General features: G+C 55.7%; 1 protein-coding gene across 2 annotated transcripts in view; it reads left to right on the top strand.

Annotated features, from left to right (window-relative positions):
* Positions 1-24,709, top strand: part of TLN1 (talin 1) — a 53,700-nt gene that overhangs the window by 513 nt on the left and 28,478 nt on the right. The window contains exons 1-11 of one of the 2 annotated variants that reach the window (XM_083404584.1): positions 14,393-14,535; positions 18,784-18,947; positions 19,215-19,312; positions 19,481-19,610; positions 20,135-20,287; positions 20,399-20,541; positions 21,169-21,296; positions 21,600-21,660; positions 21,968-22,072; positions 22,323-22,478; positions 24,413-24,514. In XM_083404584.1, the coding sequence (XP_083260710.1) occupies positions 18,818-18,947; positions 19,215-19,312; positions 19,481-19,610; positions 20,135-20,287; positions 20,399-20,541; positions 21,169-21,296; positions 21,600-21,660; positions 21,968-22,072; positions 22,323-22,478; positions 24,413-24,514 (1,206 nt within the window). In that variant the 5' untranslated portion in view covers positions 14,393-14,535; positions 18,784-18,817. Of the gene's footprint in view, positions 1-14,392; positions 14,536-18,783; positions 18,948-19,214; positions 19,313-19,480; positions 19,611-20,134; positions 20,288-20,398; positions 20,542-21,168; positions 21,297-21,599; positions 21,661-21,967; positions 22,073-22,322; positions 22,479-24,412; positions 24,515-24,709 lie in introns of those variants that run through there. The other variant, XM_083404585.1, reaches the window with a different exon arrangement.

A 24,709-nucleotide genomic window follows, 5' to 3' on the forward strand; every position in this document is an offset into this window, starting at 1 on the left:
CGCCCTCGGGAAGAGCTCTCCGGCGGGGAGGAAGGGTCTCTGCCCCGCGGGGCACGGGCCGTTCCTTGGCGGAGGGCTCCGGCCCCGCCGCGGGGGGGGGGGGGCGGCGCGTGGGCGCGGGGCGAGGCTCCGAGCGGGACGGGGCGGGCGAAGACCGCCTCCAGGAGGGTCTCGGCTTCCTCCTGCTCGGGCCGGTCCCGGCTGCTTGCACGTGACTTCCAGATGTGCGCAAACCTCCCATCCCCGCGGCGGCGGCGGCGGCGACCACCTCGTCGGGGCTCCCTCGCTAGGGAAGCGGACGGGCGCCGCTTGCTGCCGCGGGGCGCCTGGGCCTGGGCGCGGCCCTCGAGGGCGCCCCTTGGGCAGGAAGTGAATCAGGCCCGGCCGGGTTCCGCCCCGGCCAGCGGCAGGCTGCTGCCCTGCAGAGTCTCCGGCGGACGCCGCTTCCCTCCCCGCAGCCCGGCTGGGCCGGGGCCGATCTGCCGGCCTTCGCTCGCAGCGCAGCCGTCGAGGCCCCGCTGCCCCATCCGGGCGGCGCTGCCTGTCGGGCTTTTGCCTTCGGCGGGCTGCGCGCGAAACGGGAGCGCGGAGGCGGAGCGCGTGGCTTGGCGAAGTGCCGCGGCCAGTCCTGCTCCCGCCTTTCCTCCGACGGCGCTTCTTCCCCGACGCTTTGCAGCCGCTTCTGCAAGGCTCTCCCCTTAGGCTTCGTCGCCCCCGACTCGCGGGGCTGCGCGCCAGGCCCTGGACGGTGCGGGTCCCACTTTGGCGACCCTCGGCCGGCGCTTCCAGGGCAGAGCTGCCCTCCTTTTCCTGGGCGTGGGGCGCCTTCCTGGCATTCCGGACAGACGTGGAAGTCCTTCTGTTTCTCTAGCCTTCAGGCCGAACTTTCTGCCCCTATTTGTTCCCTGCGCGTTCAGAGATCCGCACTCAGCTGCTGGAGCCGTTTCCACTCACTCTTAGTAGCCCCTCGCTCCGAGCCACGACGAGCTAAAAAGTACCCGGGCAGGGGAAATCGGAGCTCCCCCAGCCCCGAAAAGCTCCCTCCCAACGGAAGAACAGCCACCAGCAGTTTGCAGAAACAGATTAAAAGTTGGCTCCCGTTTGCTCCTTTCTTACTGGAGTAAAGTTTTAGCTGTTTGTTCCTTGCTCTGTGTTGATGCCCCTCTGTTTTCCCGGCCTGCTCTCTGCCTGATGCTAGTTGCTAAATTAATCATTTCCTCATTTGTAGTGCGGTTTTTGTCTCCGTTTTTGTCTTTGGGGAGCTCAGAGGCTGCAGCGGCCTCCCTTTGCGGGGACCCTCACAGCTGCCCACCTGACCCACTCCGCAGCCTGGCTTCCAGTTGCCCCCCTCCCCACCTGGGCTCTGTGCCCTCCTTGCTCCCTCCAGAGCGGAGCCTGCTGATCCGCTAAGCTGTGTGTGACATGTGTCCTGCGCAGGCCGGCTGGTGCCCTGATCCCAGAACAAGGTGGCGATTGTACCCAGAGGCGGAGGCCCCGTGGGGTGTAAGATGCAGGCAGACGCCCCCCCCCCCCCTGCTCCACTTAAAGGCCAGCCTGGCTGCAGAGAATAGGGCTCTCTGTCTCTCTCGCCCCTGAGCTTGCCCCATGGAGACCCTGAGGCAGGTTGGGCTGGGTGGGCACAGCAGCGGAGGGGCTCCCTGAGCCCTGGGGCCCTTGCTCCCTGGCGGGGCTCGGCCCTCGTGTGGTGAGGACCTTCTGGGCTTCTGCTTCAGAGCAGGCTGGCCTGGCACCACCTGCGCTTTCATGGCAGGAGACCGTGGGTGGCAGCTGAGGGCGAGGTCTAAAGGGGCAGCTGGAAAGGGACCCACGGTGGCCGGTGTGTAGGGCAGAATCATGGCCCCTGGGCTGCGCCCCTCACAAGCCCAGGAATGCATCCAGCCTGTGAAGGATGAGGACCCAGGACGTTTTGTGTTTCTGGGGCAGGGGGAGAGACCTGTGGCCTGGGGGGGAGGGGGCGACCTTCGGAGAGCAGAGATTGTTGTGGGCCTGGCAGGGAGCAGGAAGGGTGCCTGGTTCTTTGATTTGCCTGAGGGTGTTGTGTGTGGAAATGCCGATATTGGTGCAACGTCTGCCATAGAAAATTGATTTGTGCCTATGAAGCCCCCTTGAGAACGGGGGTCTCTCCCGCTTGGGGTCCTGCTTTTGCACCACGTGCCACCTCTTCAGGGCAGGTTTTGCACTGAGTCATGGGGGGCCCTCTTTCCGGGGTCCTCTGCTGCATGGGCTGCCTGGAGGAGGCTGGAAGGCTGTGGGACTCCTGCCTCTGTGGCTGGCCGGCTACAAATTCCATATTTGGTAGCAGTCATTGTTTACGCCTCGGATTGCAGGGGGGGGAGCAGGAGGGTGAATGTTTTCAGGCAGCAGAGCTTCCCTCTCCCTGCTGGAATCTGCTCTTTGCCTGGAAGGGCTGCGATGAGGCTGGACAAGAACGAGACTGGCTGCAGGTCTCCATCCATGGAACCTGCTACAGGGTTTTTTAAAGGGGGGGGGGGAGAGATCAGCAGTTTGCCAAGAGATTTCCCAAGTGTGTGACACTTTTCCCTGCCCACTCTGCCCGCTTCCTGTGCTCCTGCCAAACTCAGAAGCAGGTGGGCTTTGTGGGGGATGGGGGGGTGGAGGGGGCTCTTGCTTGGCCGCTTGCCCTCTGGGAACCCCCTCCTCTGACTTCCTGGCTACCTGTCCCTGCTCCCCTTGTTCCCTTTTCCCACGCTCAGAAACGGCAGACTATGATTATTTTAAGAAATGAAAAAAATACTTGTGAGATGACGTTTTATTACAGTGAGTCTTGGGACAGTGCAGAAGAGGCTTCCCGGCTTGGCTTCACTTCCTGCCCTTTGAAAAGATTTGACACACATTTTTCACGGTTCATCTTCAGGTTGTGGCGCTTGAGTAGACTTGGAGAGAGTCTGCCCCGGCTCCGAGGATTGTGCAGTGCAGTTGTAGTGCCCACTTAATTCAGGGGAGTTTGCTCCCAAGTGCATTGACCGTGTTTAGGCAGCCCTGGTCTTTCTGAGCATTTGCCCAAGCCTCTTCCCCTTCTGCTCTTTGCCCTGACTTAAAGGGCTGCAGAATTTCCCTCGGATGCCTTTTGCAGAAATGGACTGTCTGAGCAGACAAGCAGGCAGAAGTGAGTCTTCAAGGGAAGTAGTTTTGGAGATCCTGTTTCTGAGAGTCAGGAACCTCCCAGCAATCTTTTCCAGCTTCTCCAGACTGAACCTCCTCTCCTCATGCCTGCCAGGCGGGCGGATGAGGTGTTGGGGGGGGGCAGATCCACTGGCTTCTTCCAGCAGATGCCAAGCTGTATCCCCCCATCCCTCCCCGCCCCCCATGCCTCTGTCTTTCCTTCTCTCCCTCTTTGGGAAGTTAGGTGGGCAGCTCCTTGAAGCCCCAACAGCCCTGTTTAGTGAAGAGGGCCTGTGGTTCAACAGGACAGGCCCCTGCATCATCTCTGCCAGTGGTTTTAAATTAAAAACCACGGACTGTATTCAGAGTAGACCCACTGAAATGAAGAAACTCTTCATTTTGGTAGGTCTGCTCTGAGGCTCTGTCTAAAGCTGTATTATACCACATTAAACAGTCCTGTCCCCAATGGAACCCGGGAACTGTCGTATTTTTTAAATCTTATTTATTAATTTTTCTTAAAAAGAAAAGAAAAGAAAACTTTACACATTTTAACATAAGCCGTAAGTTACTTTATCTATTGACTTCCTGTCCTCCTCTTCCATGGTTTCCTTATTTACCCTTGAATGCTGCACATTTCCCTTATTTAATACACCCAATTTAACCTATTTGTCTTAATAATTCATGCTGTTGCTCATATTTCAAGTCCTGCTCGCTTTTTCATTTCGTTACAGCAGTTCTTTAAATACTCAGTAAAAAGTTTCCAGTCCTCAGGAATTTTTTCATCATTTTGGTCTCTGATCTTTGCTGTTGATCTGGCCAGTTCTGCATACTGCATCATTTCCAAAAGTCAACCTTCCTTTCTTGGAAACTCTCCTCCTTTCCACCTTCGGCCATATTGCGTGGTTGTCGCTGTATACATAAATAAGTTAACCAACTCTTTTGGAACATTATTATCTATAAGGGTGCTGAGGGTCGTTAGTAAACCCCTAATTCCCATATAGAGCTACAATTCCCGTTCCAATTGTGCAGATAAAATATAACTGATGGGATTCTACTGGACGGGGTGTTAGTGTGTGAAAACAGTCGCGGCCCAAGGATCCCCAGGCTTACACCTCCAGGTGGTGGAGACATCAGGCGCCTTCCTGGCACCCGGGCATCTTCACTTGGTGGCAAGAAGTCAAAAACCAGGTGCAAAATGTGCCTGGCGCCTGGCTAATTTCGAACACTGCTTTGAGAATTGCCAGTCTACAGGTATTTTATACAAAATGTCATCATAGTAATTAGCGTTCAGGGACATGTTTGATTGTTGGAATCCCTTAGCACAGGGACAGGGGAAGCAGCCTCCCCCCAGGCCAAGCTGTTGTGGGGGCCTCGAAGGAGAGAGCCGCCCCATCCAGACAGAACTGACCCCTTGGAAAGCTCTTTCTGCTTCCTTGGCATCCAAGGAAAAGGAGGAAGGAGAGGTGTGATAGTCATTTGCGTACTGAGGGCATCAGTGTTAGAAACTGGGGTAGAAAAGCTGATGGCCCAATGGCTCCTGGAACCCAGGTTATGGGCGCAGAAGCAGAAAGCGAGTCACCATGTTGTCCTTTTTGCAAGGGTGACTCGCTCTTTGGTGGGGGAAGCGGAGTTGGGTGGGGAGGCCTTTCTCGCACGGCGGCTGGGGAAGCAGCACTTCCCTGCACATGCGGCAGTGATCCTCCCTACTCTGGAGCAGGGTGGATAAAAAAACCAATGATTTTTTCCCAATAAATAAATAAATAATTTTTTAAAAAATTTAAATTGGATTTTTAAATTTTAAATCAGATTTTTAAAATAAAATGCTTTTGGAGGAAAAATCTTTCTAAAGATAATTTTCCATTTAAGTTACATTATAGTCAAAAGGCTATTCATCGGGAAATAAGGATTTGTTTTAAGTCTTTCATGTGTGCTAAAACTCACTCTAAAGTTTTTTTTACTGTTTAACCACATCAGTTAACAAACATGGATACATATGCTATAATGTTATTGTTTTAGTTAAATTTAAATTGTTATTAAGGAAATGATTATTTTTCTCCTTCCAATAAAGTACAGCAGAAAAATTGCCCAAATATAAGCAAAAATTTCATAATTACCTGTCTTTGTGTTTCTAATAGTATAACCAAATCAGCAATTTTTGATATACCGTATTTTTTGCTCTATAAGACTCACTTTTTCCCTCCTAAAAAGTAAGGGGAAATGTGTGTGCGTCTTATGGAGCGAATGCAGGCTGCGCAGCTATCCCAGAAGCCAGAACAGCAAGAGGGATTGCTGCTTTCACTGCGCAGCGATCCCTCTTGATGTTCTGGCTTCTGAGATTCAGAATATTTTTTTTCTTGTTTTCCTCCTCCAAAAACTAGGTGCGTCTTGTGGTCTGGTGCGTCTTATAGAGCAAAAAATACGGTAACTGTACAAACTACTCTGAAATGTTATTATTCCAAAAATGAAACCTTCATCTGGTTGTAAATATTAAGATTATACCAGCAAGAATGAGTTTTTCTGTAAAACAATGATTTAAATCAAGTTTTACTGACTAGTGATTTAAATCGTGATTTAAACCAATTTGATTTAAATCAATCCACCCTGCTCTGGGGGGGGGGGAGCCTTTCTCTTCCCATGCTTTCAGCAGCTGCTGCAGCAATTTTATTCTTGAGTCCCAGCCCCAAGACTTCTCGAAGTGCTCGCATTCTTACAATCCCCAGTCGCAAAAGGCACCTGGCTCATTTTGAACCCTGACTGGCATCCCTGGAGAATGTCTCCCTGGTGTTCTACAGAGAGGAGAAAGGATGGATTGGAACCCCGAGGAGTCCTTTAGGGCAGCGGACAGAGGGTCAAGCATCCACCAGGAAGGCTGGCACCCTCCGCAAGGCTCTGCCTCCCGTCCCCGTCCTGAGCAGTCTAGAGTCAGTGGCGTCAAAGGCCACGGGAGAGATCCAGAAGAACCAACCGTCCAGTTCTGAGCAAAGGATCCAAAACTCATTTCCAAAGCCAGGTCTGACTTTGGATAAGTTGGATCCCAAATCCTCTAGAAAGCCGAGAGTTGAGTTGCCACAACCTGCTCAGATAATTTGCTAGGAAAGGCAGTGCTGAAGACCAAGACCGGCTAATAATTATCCAGGAGGGCAGCAAGTCCAGTCAGGATCGCTTGGGCGGACGTCTCATGCCTGCTTCCTTTGCAAGAAATGGTACCATTTAATTTTTAAATAGGTCCTGGCAGCTTCTGCCGCCCCAGGCTGATCGGCCTTGTGGTTTTCACCAACCAGGTCAGACAGGACTCAAGGCTGGTCTGAAACCTCGGAGCAACTGACCGACACCCGCAGGCTGCAGGAGCTGAAATCTCTTCCTCTAAAGAGGATCACTGCTGATCCCATTCCTCCGAATCTGGGGCTTAAATTCAAGCAACTTTGCCAGCAGAGCATGGTGCAAACTGGCCGCAGGAGCCCCCTGGAGATCCTGGCTCTCAGAACCAATAAATTCCTCCCTGGTGTGGGTGAGTGTGTGGCCAGAGTTATGCCCTGCAAGTGCTGCTCACCTCCCTCTCCCTTCCATCAGCCCCAGCCAGCATGGCAAGCAAGGGCCGGGGGGGGGGGGTGATACCACCTGCCCATGCAGAAAGGCCCCCCTGGCCAGCCCTGCTCTCAGGTAAATGGAGAGAGGGATTTCTCTGCTGCCTTCGTTGCCATGGAAGATTCTCTGACATGGGCTCAAGACAATACTGGGACTTACAGGCGGCTGGTGCTTCGTTCTGATTGGTTGCTGGGCTACTCAGGATCCACTGATGGCAGCGATGGGGGTGGAAGAGAAGGCAGTGGCTGCCTGGGGTGCCCATTCATGCATGTTTGAGTTCCCTTGAGTTGCCCTGTGTCAGTGCATGGCTTGTCCAAGCCCAGAATGATGGATCTTGGCTCTCTTTGTGCTCCTGCTTGCCTTCTCAACTCAGTTGTGGTCTTTCATTGATAGGCATTCGATGTGGTTCCTGTGTTGCCGGGGGTTGGACTAGATGGCCCTCAGGAGTCCTTCCAACCCTCCAGTTCATGTGTGAGTTGCAAGAGCATGGCGGTGTGCTGCTCGGGTCCCAAGGACGAGCCGGTGGAGCAAGGCAGGTTGGCTGCTGCAGCACCAAGGAGAGCAACTTGCTCCTAAGAGGGCAGGAGTGGTGCCCGGTTGAACCTCCACCTGCAAATCTGCCACTCCCAGGCTCTTGGACCAGGCCAATGGTCCCTCTGGTCTTGCATCATTCAAATGGTGTGTGTGCATGCAATTATGTGGGGTGGGGCTTACCTGGGCCCCCCAATATTCTATTCAAGTTGGCACCCCTGTTTGGGAGGTGCCTCATTGGTGCAGCGTGTGGATCTTGGGGTGCAGATGCCTCTTCCGCTGAGGCCCAGGGGCCTTGTAGGTTCTCTGGGTTGCATTCTGCTTCTTGAGAAGTCTTGAGTCAGGCCTGGGAGGCGCCCAGCATTTCCTTGTGCCCGATGGGTTGGGCGCAGTCCCTTGTGTGATCATGTGCTGAGTGATGTGACGGAGGTGGAGGAGGGCCATGGGGTTGACATTTTGCTGGGCACCCAAGTAGGGAAGGCTTTCACCAGCTATTTCCACCAGCGTTCAAAATTAGCCAGGCGCCAGGTGCATTTTTTGTCTGGCGTGGGTCCCATTGTGACCGCATGGAGATCTCTGGATGCCAGGCTGGTGAGCAAGGAAAATAAAACGTTCCTTAGAGAAGGGTCTGAAATATTTTTCCCTTGAAGCTTGAATTAGTTTTATTCTGGATTGTTTTATCTGATGTTTTAATGTGCTGTAAATGGCTTTGAGATTTGTTCTTTAAAATATAAAGTGGTATAGAAATGGTAGTAGTAGTAGTAGTAGTAGTAGTAATAATAATAATAATAATAATAATAATAATAATAGCTCCAGTCCATGGGGTCACGAAGAGTCGGACACGACTAAACAGCTAAACAACAACAACAACATCCCATGGGGGGGGGGACACAGAACCTATACATTCCATTGTACCGACAGCAGCCTAAGTTTAAGCTGCCATTTGGCAATGAGATTATATATCTGAGCTTCTGCCACTGATTTCCACCTCTCAGTACAGTAAGTTTGTCAACTCTTTTTCCACTGAGTTTTCCTTTTGGGGCTGCAGCTTGACTAGAGCTGGAGCAAAGATGACTAGGGCTTTTGAAAAGTATTTTGGGGTCTCTTCAGTGGAGAAGCCTGTGACTTGGCTGAGAGCAGCATTGGAAGAGGGGGGGGTGAGCTGAGCTGTTCCCTCCCAGCCTGAAGTTCCTCTTCCTGCTCTTTCTGGCCCAAGTGGGGGTGGGGAGCGGAAACAGGGACCTCAAGGGGGGCTGGGCTGGGGCTGGGGAGGATGCCGGCTGAGCCGCCTTGCCCTGCGCCCTCCCTGGGCCCCGCTGGGCTGTGTACAGAATTGCTGGTTCCCAAAGGCTCCCGCCAGGCCTGAGTGCTGAGTGTTTTGCACGAGAAATCCCAGCGTGTGCGTGTGAGAGATTGTGAGCGCGTGTGAACGTGTGTGCATGCAGTTCTGGCAGGAACTTGGCCCCTGCTGGTGAGGCCAGAGAGATTGCACAAGGCCCATCAATACATTGGCCAAAGCAGGGGGTGGTTGTGCGGCTGCCTGCCTCCCCACCTCCCCAGAGGCCTGCAGAGCCGCTTGCTGAGCTGAGTGCTAACCACGCTGCTTTGCACAACTTCCTGTGCAGAGACAGCAGGCCTTGCAGAGCCCCCCCCCCCCCCGCAGCTGTGAGGGTGAGGCTTGCAAGCCCCTCCCTCCTCCTCTTCCTCTGCAGGCCTGGCAGCTCAGGGCGGACTGACTCTCCAAATGCACCCAGCCGGGCCCAGAGCGCTCTTGGCACAAACTGGGCGCATTAAGAGGGGGACGGGAAGAAGGTGGTCTTCAGTCCAGGCTTGCCTCTGCTGTGGACCTTCACTGCCCCCCTGCCAGCTGTGGGGAGCTCACTTGGGGTCTCAGATGGTTCCCCCACTCCAGACACTCTGACCTTGCAGGGTGAGAACCAAACTGAAAAGTCCCTGGAGAGCAGGGGCCTCTAAATTCTTTTTAGAAGTAGCTGCAAACGTGTGTGTGTGTTTTTTTTTGGGGGGGGGCAGATTGAATCAGGACTCCCGCCCTGGGGAGGGGGCTGCTCTTTCCCTTCGCATCATTTTCCCTTACAAAGCTTGTGCTTGACCCTCTTGCAAAACAGCTTCAAAGGGATGGTTTGCCCCACCAGGGAGGAAACAGCAACCCAAACCAGCCCCCCCGCCAAAAGCCATTGGAAGAGACATGAGAGGGCAGCAGCCCCCCCCGCCTCCCCCCATGAGTCAAAGGCACCTCCCTTCCTCACCCCCCCCCCCCCCGCGCTGGATCAGGCCAAGGCTCAGCTAGCCTGCCATCCTGTTCTCACTGGCTGCCCAGATGCCCCAGTGGGGAACCTGCAATCCCAGCATCCGGAGGCACAACAGAGCTCTTGTGGTCCCTAGCTGTGGGTCACGCTCTGCTCCATGCATGTGTCTGATCCCTTTTCAAGGCTAGCCAAGCTGGTGGCTACTTTCAATCCCAATTGCTTGTTAAATGTATTTATAACCTGCCCTTCTATTAAAAAACAAAACAAAACACTTCTTGGGGCAGTTTACAGAGGATGCTGAAAACAATTATGACACCCCAGAAACAGTTTAAGATGAAAAGGCCGGAGCGCAGAAGGTAATGAGATTGATAGAGCATCAAGTTCCCCTCCTGGCAATTGGCAAGTGTGCTGTCAGCCCCCTTGCTATCGGGAGGGGAGGCTCTGAGCAGCGTTTGAAATTAGCTGGGCACCAGGCGCGTTTCACGACAGACAACCGACCTTTTGTGAGAAAGTGGCAATGTTTGGTCTCCAGGTTTGGCACCTGACATCTCCATCTGGCTGGCTGGCATGGCTGCAATGCCCCACCAGTCAGCTGATCTTCAGTGCATCGCAGCACCAAAAACTCAAGGCACACAAACCATTTGCTATGCAAAATCTGCCTAGACCTATCGTCCTGGAAACTATAATCTAGACTGAAGGTGCCACCTGGCTCCTAGATGTTATATCTCAGTTTCAACACTGGCGCTGAGACTTGGATGTGGGGCAGAGAAGACCCTCCCACTTCTCCGGGGGGGGGGGGCTCCCAAGCAGCGTTAGAAACTGGGATAGAAAAGCTAGGAGCCAAATGGCTTCTGGGAGCTGGATTGTGGGTGCCAAAACACAATGTCTAGTCGTAATGGGGCGGGGCGGCAACACTTTTTATTATTTGAATAAGCGTGAATGTATATATTTAATATGCTTTATTAATTCCAAAAAGAAAAGAAAACAGTCAACAAAAAACTGATACACATTACCAACACGTATAATACTTTCAACATAGCATGAATTAATACACAATTCACATAAGTGACACATTGTTAATATTACATTTATAGTATAAATTGTTAATACATGTTTAATTTGGTGTTTACCACAGAAATATTGGTACCGTACTTCAGTTTTCAAAACGCTTATTCTTAACATATTGTCTGTCCTTAAAATATCCATTGAGGCTTCAAATCATGTACATTTCAGTAATCCTTGAGTGTCAGCCTGGCACAAAAAATGGCACCCAGACCTTTTGAGATGCTCGCAAATGGAGCATCTTTAGGCGCAAAATGCACCTGGCTCCCTGCTAATTTTGAGCCCTGCTCCCAAGCAGAACCTGTGAACGCTTGGCTTTCTCAGCGATCCTGAGCCCTGGGGAGCTTGGAAGGGGATGGGGGTGGGGGGACTTCCCAACTCTGGCAAAAGGATGGGGGCTGGTTGAGAAGGATGGGGGGGGCCCTTGTCTTCTGCCCTGGGGTCAAGCCTTCCCTGGGAGGCCTGGAAGGAGGAGTGGCTGGGGTACCGTGGGGGCACATGGAGGCCAGCTTGCGAAGGGGCAACCCACTTGAACTTGGGGTGCCACAGAGGTGCGGGACCTTGGCTGCACAGCCCTGTCCCTTCAGGGACTCCCTCGCAGAATGACAGCATTGTAGAGTCAGGAGGGATCTGGTGGGGCATCTAGTCCAGCCCCCTGCAGTCCGGCGCTGCTTCTCTGTGGCTCCCCCCAGAGCAATGGGGTTTTTTTCTCTGGGAACTGCTCCTCTTTCAGTGTACAGAGTCTCCCCCCCCACTCCTGATCTTCTTTCGGGGGTTCACCATCTGGTGTGGGGCCTGTGGAGGCTCCCATTCTCATCCGCCCCCCCATGTGGCTCCTCGGACCTGCTCAGGGCCCCCCTGCTCCCATCCTGCTCTCTGTTGGCCCCTCCGTATGAGGAAGAGCCCTGCAGCAGAATTGGACCTCTGGCCAGCACCCACCTGCCCACCCCGACCTGCCAGGAGCCTCTTGAGGAGGAAGCCCACAAGCAAAGCCCAAAGGCCCGATCCTGCTCCGGCTCCTGGGGGTCAGACCTTTGTTTCTGGGTGGTTGGAGGTGGCAGGAATCGCCCCACCAGGACCAGCAGCCGTGGGGAGCCCTTTCCCCCTCTGTGCCTTTGCCTCCTCCCCACTTGCACCTTCTGGTCGCGGATTCTGGCCGCCTCTCCTGGGATGGGCTCCAGAGCTCTGCTTTGCTGGCTGACTTTTCCTCCTGAGGAGTCCTTTCCTGGCCCTGGATCCGTCCGCTGCTGCCTTGCAGCATGAGAAGCCAAAGCCTTGACTCAGGCCTGCATTCTTGGGTGACACCTTAGACAGCGTGGAGCTGGCTCCCCTCTGCAGCTGCCTGTCAGCAAGGACGTGTTTTTTCCTGTTTGGGGGACTCGCCTGGCCGCCAGCCCCCCCCCCCCCCCGCTGTCTCTCGCAAGATCCTCTCTGCTTCACCTTGCAGCATCTGCAGGCGAAGCTTCAAGGCATGGGGGGGAGGGTGCCTGGTATTTCTCCCTGCGCATCTTCCATCTCTGCTGGGGCCCTGAGAGCAGGAGGGCTGTCCTTGGTGCCTTGGGACTCAGAGCAGCAATCCCAGCATTGAGCAGGCTGGTCTTTTGAGGAGCCCAGCCCCTCACAGCGTCCCCTCTGGGGCATCTTGTCAAGGGGCCTCTGGTAGCTCACAGCTGAGGGGGGCGGTTGGGAGAGCATCTGCCTGGTGCTGGCCCCTCCCCCACGTTTAGCGGCTGCCTGGCATCCCCTTGGGCTGCCTCTCGCTGGACCTTCCTGTCTTGAGATTCTGGGTTGTCTGAGCATGGGCACTGACACCCGTGGGCATGACTCCCCTCTGCCTCCCGGGATCCGCAGCCCCAGGCCTCTCCTCTCTGCCTTGTGTGTGTCAGAAGACGACTTATCTTGTAGATGCAAGAAGCTGTGGTGGCCGCGAAGGAAGAGCTTCGGCAAGAGACCAGGCGCCAGGCGGGGATTAGCAGAAGGAGCCTGGGAGAACCGTTGGGCAGATGCACAGCTTAAACTAATGCCAGTTGGAAGTGCTAGTTGCAAACAGAGCCTCTGTGCCCGGGGAGTGCTCTACCTGCCAGGAGCAGGTGTTGGCAGCCAAATAGCCGGGGTTGGATCCTGAGCTCCCCAGGAGAGGCTGCTGTGGGAAGCTGGACAGGGCTGGCCTGGATGGGCCTTCTTTTCCACACATCTGCCAGGAGAGGGCGAAGGGGCTTTGGCGAGGCCCCCCCCCCCCCCGGGAGAAGGGGGCTCCTGGCTGTTCTTCTGGAGAGAGATCCCCAGGGCTCTTGCCATTGTCCTCATCTGGGAGAGGGCAAAGACCCTTGAAGGTACAAGCCCTGACCGGCCAGAGGGTCTTCATGCAGCGGGGGACCCTGGCTCTGGATTTACCAAATTGGGTGGACCCTTTCAGCTCCATGATGCTGCCCACATGTGACCTCCTTCCTCTTGTGAAAGGCTGGTTTTCCTGCTGGCTCTTGACAGGATCCCATCCCTCCGGAGGCGGCATGTGCTGAGTAATGCCCCTAATTGGAGGCGGTTGGAAGAGGCATCCTGCGCTGGCTGCGGGATACACACACTGCCTCCCTCTGGGCTGGGCAGCCCGGCTGGCAGACTTCCTGGGCAAAAGGGCAGCGGCTGATCCGGTTGCCAGCCCAGACTCCCCATTGGCCACAGAGCCAGGGGGCGGCAGGAGGTCTGTGCAGAGGGGCGCAAGCGTTGCTTTGTGCCTGGCATGGTGCTGCTTCTCCCCGTTTCCTTGGTGGCATGCGTGGGTGGGGTGTTGGTGCCTTTGTGCCACACGTGCCGCCCTCTGCCAGGGTGCTTCTGACATTCCTTGGCCTGCGGGGGGGGGGGGGGACTCTGTCAGCCAATGGGGAGCCTGGGCCTCTGCAGGCGCTGGATTGCTGAGTTGCTCAAGAATGCAGGCCTGGAATGTTTCTGTGGAGCGGAGGGGAGGGCTCCTCCTCCTCCTCCCGGGCCACGTACAGCTTCTTCTGCTGCTTCCGCTGCTGGCGCTCCCCTCCACCCTGGGGCCAGGGCAGAGCGGGCGCTGGCCCCCAGGAGCAGCCCCTGCCTGGCTGGGGGCCCTGCAACGCTCCTGCTGCCTTTCTCGTGCTTCCTCTGCCGCTTCAGAATCGTTTCCCTTTGCTCTCCCTTCTTGCAAAATCCCACCCACCGCCCACTCCCTGTGCCTGCAACGCTGAGGGTGAGGCTGGAGCCTGCCTGCTGACTCCCATCCGCTGCCTTCAGGGGGCAACCGGCCTCCCAGAATGGCTAGCAAGTTCTAGGTCCCCAAACCCGACAGTCAGCGCAGCAGCAGACGGAAAGTGGAAGCCGCAAAAGGAGCGTCTGGCAAACTCTTTCTGAGTCCGTTTCCTTAATGAGAACGAAGAGGAGGAGCCCTGTGTGTGTGGGCAGCTTGAGCCGCCTTGGGGGCTTGCACCCCCTGCCTGGACCCCCTCTGTGTGTGCTCCCACAGTCTCCCAACCACATGGGACAAGCATGGCACCCAGTTCTGAAGTCCTTCCCTTCCTGGGGACTCCCTCTGTGCTGCTGGCCTTGTCCCAGGGCCACGGCAGGCCGGACTCTGAGCCTCCGGGGTCACTGGCAGGACCTTTTCCTGCCCCTGAGCTCAGTTCCTGGCAGAGGATGAGAGCCCTAAGGGGGCGGAAGAGGCTCAGGCCAGGGGAGAGCCAGGCTGGTCAGGAAATGGGCTGGAGGAGATAGGAGGAAGGAGGCGGAGGGGGTGAGGAGCCCAAAGCAGCAGCAGCAGCAGCAGCAGCAGGAGCTGTGTGCCCAGGCAGGCAGAATCCTGGCTGCAGAGACTGCTGAGAGCGGAGCCCGGGGGCAGCAGTGCTTGAGGGCCCTGGGAGGCCCGTTTGGCTCAGAAGCTGCTTCTTTCCAGTGGTGGAGCACAGCTGGCCAAGACCTGCACAGCCAAGTGAGACACTTTGGGCCTGTCTGGGGGGGGGGGGCTTATGCTGCTCAGAATGGGGTGCTCACGAGCCGGTTCACAGCCCAGTGAGGCATGGTGCCAGGGGGCAAGTGGGTGAACCCAAAGCAGGCCCCAAAGGCCTCTGGGAGCTGGGAGACCACTTTGGCCCGGGCGGGAGACCAGTGCCTCCCTCCCTCCTGGCCTGGCAGGGGCCCCTCTGGTGCTTGGAGCAGCTTCCTCGGAGAGGGCAGGATAAAGCTCCCTGGGTCTCGGCACTGGGACGCCACAGAGGAGGTGAGCTGGGCAGGCTGGGGGGATCTGGCCCCTTGGAGCTACAAGGGAGCTGGGAGACCTCTTTCTCTGTTCCTTTATTGCCCAGGTGGTGGTGTCAGCAGCCCCTTCCCCAAAGCCAGAGGGTCCCTGTCCTGGTAGGAGCCAGCCAACCCCCCAAACAGTTGGCTTCCCTTGCCAGGCTGCAGCTGCCCACATCCTGCGGTTCTTCAGGTGCTCAGCTGGGCTGGTGGAGATCAGGGGGGCAGAAGGGTTGGTTTAACCCAGCCCAGGAGGGAGCTGGGGTGGATTCCTGACCAGGAGACCTTTGTCTAGACAGCTGAGTCTAAGGCAAGGCTCGCCCACCTTCCTGTCCCCCACCTGCAAGCCACAGGTGGGCATCACACACACAAACACCACAACAGAAGGCACACCACACCCTGTTCTGTTGGCTAGGAATAGAGTGGTACCTCTGGTTACGAATGCTTTGGGTTACAAACGCTTTGGGTTACGAACTCTGGTAACCCGGAAGTAGGTCTCCTGATTGCGAACTTTGCCCCGGGATGTGAACGAAAATTGTGCAGCGGGAGGCCACATTAGCGAAAGCACGCCTCAGGATAAGAATGGTTTCAGCTTAAGAACGGACCTCTGGAATGAATTAAGTTCATAACCAGAGGTACCACTGCTTAATTTCTGCAAAGGGGAGCACATTGTAGTCACCAGGGAAAGTGGGCACCAGCACCCACTCAGTTGCCATGTGGGTGACCCCTGGTCTAAGGTGCAGCAGGCAGTTCAGGCAGTGTTTGAAATCTCCTGGGCGCCAGGCACGTCTTTTGTCCGGTGCGGGTCCAGCTGCGACCAAGCGAAGGTGTTCTGCCCCCAGGTTGGGCGACTGACGTCTCCACCATCTGACTGGCAGGCAGCAGCATGGAGATGCCTGGGCACCTTTTTAATTCTGGATCCTTTTATTTGATGTTTTAATGTGTTGTAAACCTATAATAATATATCTCTCTGGGGGGAAAGGCAGCTAGACAGCTGTGGTGACCGTAACTGAGGATGAAGGCATCATTTGAGCTTCTATCTTTGCGTTTCTCACCGTGCCTTCAGGTGCCCCTTGGCTTACGGAGCCAAGATTTGGTGCCCTTGAGGGCCCTGGAAGGCAGCCAGCAAGGAGGGTCCCTGGTCCCTGCCCCTCGGGTGGAAGAGGACCTCCTGTTCAGATGAGCCCGTGAAAAGAGGGGACCCAGCCTCGGGGGTCCCTGGAAGAAGTGTCGGGGGGAGTTTGCCAGGATCCTTGTGGGCTGGCTGCCTCCTTGCCCCATTGGCTCCTCTCAGCCTCCGTGGCGGAGGCACCAATGCTTCTGACTGCCAGCTGCCAGAAGGCGGCAGGGAGAGGGCTCTGGTGCCCGAGTCCTGCTTGCAGCTTCCCCCAAAGGGACCTGGCTGGAGCTAGACTCAGTGCCCCCTTTGGCCCGATCTTGCAGACTCTTCTTCCAGTGAAGCCTGGAGCCACACGCTTCCCTCCTGCGGTTTCTCCGTCATCCTCGCCAGCCACTTTTCTATATCTCTGGCTCCTTTTTGCCGCAGGGTCTTATCAGCCGGGGCTCCTGGCAGGCCCCTTCCTCTTGGACAGCAGGGCTGTCACTCCAGAGCGACTCGCTGTTCCTTCCTGCTCAGTCCTGGGGCCGCTGCCTCTCGGCCGCAGGGGCCACTTGCTCCCTCGCCTGCAGAGGCCCCCCAGCCCCCCCCAGCCAACATGGGGGGCTTTGCACCTGCCCTCTGGATCGCCACTCCTCCTGCAGCCAGCCAGGCACCTGCAGTTGGGCAGTTTGCCCCCAGATGACAACATTTCTTTCTCGCCAAGCTTTTTCTGCAGAATCAGTTCTGGTCATTTCTTCTCCATTTTATTATTTTATAATTATATGGTGTTTTAATGACTTGATTGTGCATTGTCCTTTTTAAAAATGAATTGGTAGTTTGTAAAAATGCATATTGTTGCAGCATATACCCTTTAAGGGGTCTGAACTGGAGGGGCGAACCAGGAGCAGGACCTCGGGGTCCTGGACTAGGTGGGCACTGGCCAACGATCAAAATCCACCAGGCGCCTTTTGCACCTGGCTATCAGCCACTTGCGACCAAAGGAAGATGCCCTGGTGCCAGGATGGCACCTGACCTCCCCACCATCTGGAGGGGCCTGCCTGGGGATCCTCGGGGTCTGGACGATTTCATTCACAAGCAACACATCCTCATAGCAGTGTTAGAAACTGGGATGCACAGGCTAGGAGCCAAATGGCTCCTGGGATTTGGATTGCAGGTACCAAAACAGAATGTTTAGCCATTTATATATTTAAAGACAGATGCAACATTTATTTATTTATTTATTCTTTGTTTTTGTCTTTCTGCTGGGTGAATCAGGGAGTCTGCAGGATAGCAGCTGATTTGCCCGGCTGCGCAACAGCAGCAGCAGCAAAAAACAAAGACGTTCTTTTATTCCCATGTTCCCCTGCAGACCCCCGGAATCACCCATCCAGTTGCAAAAAAGGGACCCCGAGTATCATCCAGTTCAACCCCCGCAATGCAGGAGTATGCAGCTGCCCCATGCAGCAATCAAACCTGCAACTTTGGTGTTATCAGGACCACGCGGTAACCAACTGAGCTATCCTGGCTCTGCATATCCCGTAGAGTTCTATCCATTGTGTTTTATCTGCAGAACCAGAATGAATTTCAGGAACAAAAAGTCGACTTTTGAGCCATCTGGCACAAAAATGGCAACTAGACCTTCCATTTTGGCTCCTGTAACCCTGGTTAAAGGAGCCATTTGGCGCCAGTTTATATATCTTGAGTTTCTAACACTGCACAAAATTGAGGAGGGTCTTGGCTGGAGCTAGAACTGCCCTGTTTCCTGGAACTGCTACCCTTCCTTCTGTTCAGGGTAACTTGGGTTGGGTCCAGCTCCGCCTTGCACTTTTGCCAAACTGCCTTTATAATCAAGGGAAACCCAGCATTGCTCAGCACCTGAGGGGGTCCCTGCAAACAAAAATAGAGGGAGATTCATTGGAAGTATGTGTGGGGGGGTGATGCTCTGATTTTCTGCCATCTTCTCACCCCTCCCATCCCGCACTGGAGGTTCTTCACTCGCCTTGGCCTGCTGGCCTGACCAAACTGCAGCCAGGGGCTTTGCAAGGGGATGAGGTCCGCCCCGGGTGTTATGCCTGGGGGGGGGACACAGCCCCCCCAGCGGACCTGCATGGCGGCGCTCGCACCCCCAGTGGGCAGATTTTTGTGATTGGTGCAGTTGTCGTCATGAAAATACGCCCGCTGATCGCGCAAATACGCCTGCTGATCAGCCTGGCACCCCCCAGCAGGCAGCGCTTGCATCCCCAGCGTGTTTTATGCGATTGGGAATCGGATTTCCATGATCAGTGGGCGGCGCTGCCTGGCACCCCCGGCGGGCAGTGCTCTCATTCCCAGCTGCGGCAGCCGGGGGTGCCAGCGCCACTCGCCGATTGTGAAAATCTGACCACCGATCACGCAAATACCCCCGGTGGCATAGGGGCGGCACGGGACGACACGGCACAGGGCGTGCAGCGCCCATAGGTACGGCACGGAATGCCGAGCGCCCTGTTCCATCCCTATGGGTGGTTTGCCCGGCCCCTGGGCATGCCACCACAGGTGCCCAAGAGGCTTCCTACGCCGCTGCCTGCGGCTTCACTGAACCTCAGGCTCAGCTGTGAAAAGACAAGTGGGATTCGACCTTGCGCCCCCCCTCCGATGTCCCAGCCTGGCCCTTGTGGGGGGAAGAGTGGCTCCCCACCCAAGTGGGCTTGGAGCCTTGGAACCATTGAATGGTCGAGCTGGAAAGGACCCCTGTCAGTTGACCCACCTTTGCTTCAGCACCTCCTTGAGTGCTTCCTGGCTGAAGGGACCTGTAGCCTCTCCGGGGGTCTTGCTCACCAGCGGCTACAGCCCCTCTTTGCCCCGCAGGTGAAGCAGGAGTGGGGACCCCCCAGCCGCCACCATGGTTGCCTTATCCCTCAAGATCAGCATTGGCAACGTGGTGAAGACGATGCAGTTTGAGCCGTCCACCATGGTGTACGACGCCTGCCGCATGATCCGGGAGCGAGTTCCGGAGGCGCAGATGGGCCAGCGTAAGTCGGGGGTTGGGGGGGCTGGAGCAGCTGATTATTGGGGGGGGCATTGAATGTCTTCTCAGCTGCATCTCTTCACATCAGGCAAGAGAGGGGGGCCTGCCCTTCTGATGAAGAAAGGCGGGGAGTGGGGGACATCTGCAGAGGCCCAAGCACAGGGGGGCCGGGGGGACTGGGCCTCCCCAAAGCCCTGCCTGGACCTCCGTCTGCAGCCTCTGGGCCTGCCCTTTGGCCGGTCCTGGGAGAGTCTTTCCTGCTCTTTTCCAGCCACCGACTTTGGCCTCTTCCTGTCGGACGAAGATCCCAAGAAAGGCATCTGGCTGGAAGCTGGGAAGGCCCTGGACTACTACATGCTCCGCAATGGGGTGCGTCCCCCCTTCCCTGCCAGGGTTGTCCCCTGGCCGCCCCCTCCCTTGCCAGGCGGGCATCTCCTCCTTTGCCTGGCCCCCTTTCCCCTCCCCTCCCCCCCACTCTGGGGCCCCCCCAACTGCTCTCCTCCGGCCCTCTCTGATGCCCCCCCTACAACATTCCAGGACACCTTGGAGTACAAGAAGAAGCAGAGGCCCCTGAAGATCCGGATGCTGGACGGGACGGTCAAGACGGTCATGGTGGATGACTCCAAGACGGTCACAGACATACTCATGACCATTTGCGCCAGAATCGGTGAGCGGGGGGGAGGTCTTGATCTAGGGAGGGAGAGAGGTCTCTAGCTCCCCCTGACACAGAGATGATGATGATGATGATGATTTATACCATGCCCATCTGGCTGGGTTTCCCCAGCCACTCTGGGCGGCTTTCAACACATTATTAAAATAAAGTAACGCATCAAACATTAAAAGCTTCCCTAAACAGGGCTGCCTTCAGATGTGGTCTAAAATTCTGGTAGTTGTTGTTCTCTTTGACATCTGGTGGGAGGGTGGGTGGTTCCACAGGGCAGGTGCCACCACCAAGAAGGCCCTCTGCCTGGTTCCCTGTAGCTTCACTTCTTGCAGGGAGGGAACTGCCAGAAGGCCCTCGGAGCTGGACCTCGGTGTCTGGGCAGAACGATGGGGGTGGAGACGTTGTCTTGCTCTGCAGAAGGCAAGAGGGAGGCCCTTCACTGGGGATGTCTCCCAGTCTGGCAGGGCTGACCTCTCTCTCCCCACCCACCTTCTTGACATGGGGGGGGGGGTCTCCTCGCCTGGCAGGCATCACGAACTACGACGAGTACTCCCTGGTGCGGGAAATTGTGGAGGAGAAGAAGGAGGAGCAGACGGGGACCCTCAAGAAGGACAAGACGCTCCTGCGGGATGAGAAGAAGATGGAGAAGCTCAAGCAGAAACTCCACACGGACGATGAGTGTAAGTCGGTGGGGTGGGGGTACGACCACGAGGACCCAGGAGCAAAGAGTGGGGGGGGGGTCTCTCTCCTTCCCCTTGCTTCCCCTCCCAATGTTCTCTGTGCCCCAACAGTGAACTGGCTGGACCACGGGCGCACCCTCCGAGAGCAGGGCATCGATGACAGCGAGACCCTCCTCCTGCGACGGAAGTTCTTCTACTCGGACCAAAACGTGGATTCGCGGGATCCTGTGCAACTCAACCTGCTCTATGTGCAGGTACTGTTCCCTTCACACAACCCTGCAAGTCTCGGGCTTCATCCTAACCCCAGTTTACCTATGAAACCCCCTCACCCCACATGCGGCCGCTCAGGGGGACGGGCCCTGCCATAGATGCCACATAAGCCCCACTTTCAGCGTTTGTAAGCATTCGATCGTTTAGTGTGGCAGCACCTGCCCTCTGGAACTCCCTGCCTCTTGATATCAAGCTGGTGCCTTTGCTTTGCACGTTTTGGTGCTTGCTAAAAACATTCTTGTGTAGACCCACCCCCCAAATGCTTAGAAAGTAGAAGTGAGTTCTAACCTGTTGTAGTTTTTTTACTTTCTGTACACTTTGAACTCAGTTTTAATGTTTTATCTTTTTATTAACTGCTTTGAGGTTGTTGGCTGTGTTTTTTTACAATCAAGCATTGTATAAATTTTGTGAAATAAAATAAATAACCCCCAAGGTACACCTGGCAGGTGCCATGAAGGTTGGGTTGGTGGAGTGGGCAGCAGGCCTCTCCTCCCCCCCAGCCTAAAATCCTTGGGGAGAGGGTGGGAGGGAAGGGCCCATTAAGGAGCTATGAATGAACCGTGCATTAATTCAGGAGAATGACTTCCCTGTGGCCCCGCCCCCTTCTCCAGGCCCGTGACGACATCCTGAACGGCTCCCACCCCGTCTCCTTCGACAAGGCCTGCGAATTTGCGGGATTCCAGTGCCAGATCCAGTTTGGCCCCCACAATGAGCAGAAGCACAAGCCGGGATTCTTGGAGTGAGTGCCCCGGCCGGTCTCTGCCCGCTTGGCGTGGGCCTCGCAGCGGAGCGCCAGGGGAAACCGAGTCACAGGGTGCCGCGCAGAAGCAAGTGGCCTCCCCTTCCTTTTCAAGTCGAGGTTGGACAGCCGTCCGCCAGGGCTTCTTCATTGCACTTCCCTTCATTTGGGCAGGGCCTGCTTGCGCTGGGCAGGACTGCCCCCCCCCCCCCCAGGGATGAGTTTGGGTTGGGCAGCAAAGGTTTGGGGTTCTTCCTTGCTCTCCCTCCCCTCATGCCCCCTCCTCTCCTCTCCCTTTTCCAGCCTCAAGGACTTTCTGCCCAAGGAGTACATCAAGCAGAAAGGCGAGCGCAAGATTTTCATGGTGAGTGGAAGCGGGGGGGGGGGGGGACGGGACTGGCTGCAACCGGGGATCCCTTGGACCTTCAGGGGAAGGGGGCTCATGGGGGGCACTCCTCCCTCTCCACCGATGAGTGGGCTTGGGGGTGGGGCACACCTTGTGCCTGGCAAAATATCCGCTTTTGACAGGATCTACTGCCCATTTCCCGGAGGACCCCCTGTGTGGACTGGGACGCCCCTGCTGTTTGGGGTGGCTCTGGCGGGAGAGGGGGCCCCTTCCCTGGGGGTGGGAGGAGCGGAAGGATGACCCCCCCCCTTTGTTCTGCCCTCAGGCCCACAAGAACTGCGGCAACATGAGCGAGATTGAGGCGAAGGTCCGCTACGTGAAGCTGGCCCGATCCCTCAAGACCTACGGGGTCTCCTTCTTCCTGGTCAAGGTGAGGGGGGCCCTGCCCCATCTCTCTGCCCTTTCAGGGGGGCAGGATGCTCGGGAAGCCCCCTGCCTCCAGCTGAGGTGGGGCTGTTGCACCCTTGGCTCTTCTGCGCCTTGCAGGGGGGCCGGTGGGGGCATCTCCTGCAGGTTTGCCTTTTGAGGTGGGCATGGTGGCTCTGGGGTGGCTGGTGCTCCCTTGGTGCAGGGGGAGCTGAGGGCTCCCCTTGGGCCTGACCCACGTGTCCCCCCTGCAGGAGAAGATGAAGGGCAAGAACAAGCTGGTCCCCCGCCTGTTGGGCATCACCAAGGAATGTGTCATGCGGGTGGATGAGAAGACCAAGGAGGTCATCCAGGAGTGGAACCTCACCAACATCAAGCGCTGGGCCGCCTCCCCCAAGAGCTTCACGCTGGTAGGCCTTCCTCCTCCTTCCTCTTCCTCCCCCCGCCATCTCCAACTCTCTTTGCCCCTCCCCGGGTGTCCTTTGGAAGAAGCGCAGCGGCAGAATTGGGCTGCCTGGGGCCGCGTCCTGCAAGCAGAGGGCAGGCAGGCAGGAGGGCTGAGCAAGAGCCGGTTTTCAACATCGTGCTGCATCACCAGCTGAACATCGCACTAGACAATGTCTGGAGTGAGGATGGAGCTGTGCAGGGCCTTCTCGGTGGTGGCGCCCTCCCTGTGGGACACCCTCCCTTCAGATGTCAAGGAGATAAAGAATTGCGCAACTTTTAGAAGACATCTGAAGGCAGCCCTGTATCGGGAGGCTTTTAATGCTTGATGTTTTTATTACGTTTCATCATCATCGTTTTGTTTGCTACCTTTCCATAGTTAAAACAATGCTCAAGGCGGCTTACAACATGACAAGATTTACGTAATTATCAACATAACCAAAGTCATAACCTCTTGGATAGATTTATTGCTTTATTGTTTGGCGCCCAGCCACGCTTCCCCTGCGAGCCTCTGCAGCTTCTGTTTACGCAGTGTGGCTTTGGAGCGGTCGTAAAGAAATTAGCAGAATTACACAGCGTCTGTGTGTCGAAAGGGCAGTAAATAAGTCCAGACGTTTCTTCTATCCTAGTATCTCTTTATTGGAAACAAAACAGCGTATTTACAATCCACAACAGCCATCCGTGTTAAGCTGCATTTTCTCTGCCTCCTCTCTCTCCCCTTCCAGCGGCTGAACTGAGTGCTTTCGATTTCCACTCAGTTCACAGCATACCAAGCTTACTGGCTTACTTCCCTTGTAAGCCCGTCCCTCAAGCACGAGACATAGAAGGTTCACCCTTCACTACACCCAACATAAACAATAAATAATGGAAAAACAATTTCCGCATAAATTGTTACGGGGAAAATCTAGGTGTGAGGCTGCTCAGTCCCCCAGCTGATCGGGCAGAGCCCTTGGGTCCCTGCGGAATAAAGGAGGAGTCCAGCTACCAACCGGAGCCAATAGCTGTAGTTTATTGCACATCAGGTTCAAAGAGGAATTTTGAACCCCGAGAATGGGGTGACAAGGACTTTAAAAACTTTCCCACCATATCCCAGAATACAGTTCGTACAGCATCATTGCTACATCATTGACATGTCACAAAAGGGGAGGGGTTAATCTTGGCAAACAGGTCCAGACAAGTTCTTGGTACAAGTTTAGCATAAGCAGACATGGCAGGGCAAGACTCAGGTATAAGATGAGCCTAGGCAAAGACCTCTGAAGTCCCCCCACCCAAAGTACAATAGAACTTCCTTTGCATGTCTGGCCCCTTGGCAAGTTTGGTGATGGGATTAGGCTTTCCTTGGCCAACAATCAGCCCAGCAATTGTCACCTCTGGGAACTTCCTGGAGTCCTTTTTCAAGGGGAAAATAGCTTTGGAATGGAGGAAACTGGCAAAGGAGCTGATTTTATATTATTTTTAAAGCTAGGTAACTTCCCTGAGCTGTCAAGTTGAAAGGATACATTCAGGCATAATATTTGGAATATTTAACTTTAAAGATGTGCCCCCACCCCCGTAATTTCTGCAACAATATCAATCACAATTTAAAATGACATGGGGAAAAAATAAAAGCAATTTAAAAAGAAAACAAAAATGGAGGCGCCTCTGCCCAGCAGCCGTGGCAGCAGCAGCAGTCCTTTTTGGAGGCAGCCAGGGGGAGAGGAGCAGGGCTCCCAGCAGCTCACACTCTGTTTTGAGATATTCTGTAAGCTACCCAGAGTGGCTGGGGAAACCTAGTCAGACGAGTGGCGTATCATCATCATCATCATCATCTGGCTTCACAGTTTTCCCCACTTGTGGCTGCCCTACAGTGGCCGGGGGGAGTGGGGAGAGAGAGAGATACCTTTTTCCTTTCCTCTTGCAGGACTTTGGGGATTACCAGGACGGCTACTACTCTGTCCAGACGACGGAGGGGGAGCAGATTGCCCAGCTCATTGCCGGCTACATTGACATCATCCTGAAGAAGGTGAGGCTGGGGGGAGGCAGGGAGAGGGGCGCCCACCTCAGGCGTGGCGTCTGCCTGGGCGTGCGGGAGGGCAAGGCCAAGCTGGCATTGCAGGGTGCTGGCCGAGGGGAAGGCTGTCCCCCACCAGGAGGATGGGCTGCCTTGCCCTGGCAGTGCTGGGAGGCCCTTCTGCGCCCTGTGCCCCATGGCCGCCTT

The sequence above is a fragment of the Podarcis tiliguerta genome (genome assembly GCF_965153285.1).
Source record: "Podarcis tiliguerta genome assembly, chromosome: 11".
NCBI lineage: Eukaryota > Metazoa > Chordata > Lepidosauria > Squamata > Lacertidae > Podarcis > Podarcis tiliguerta.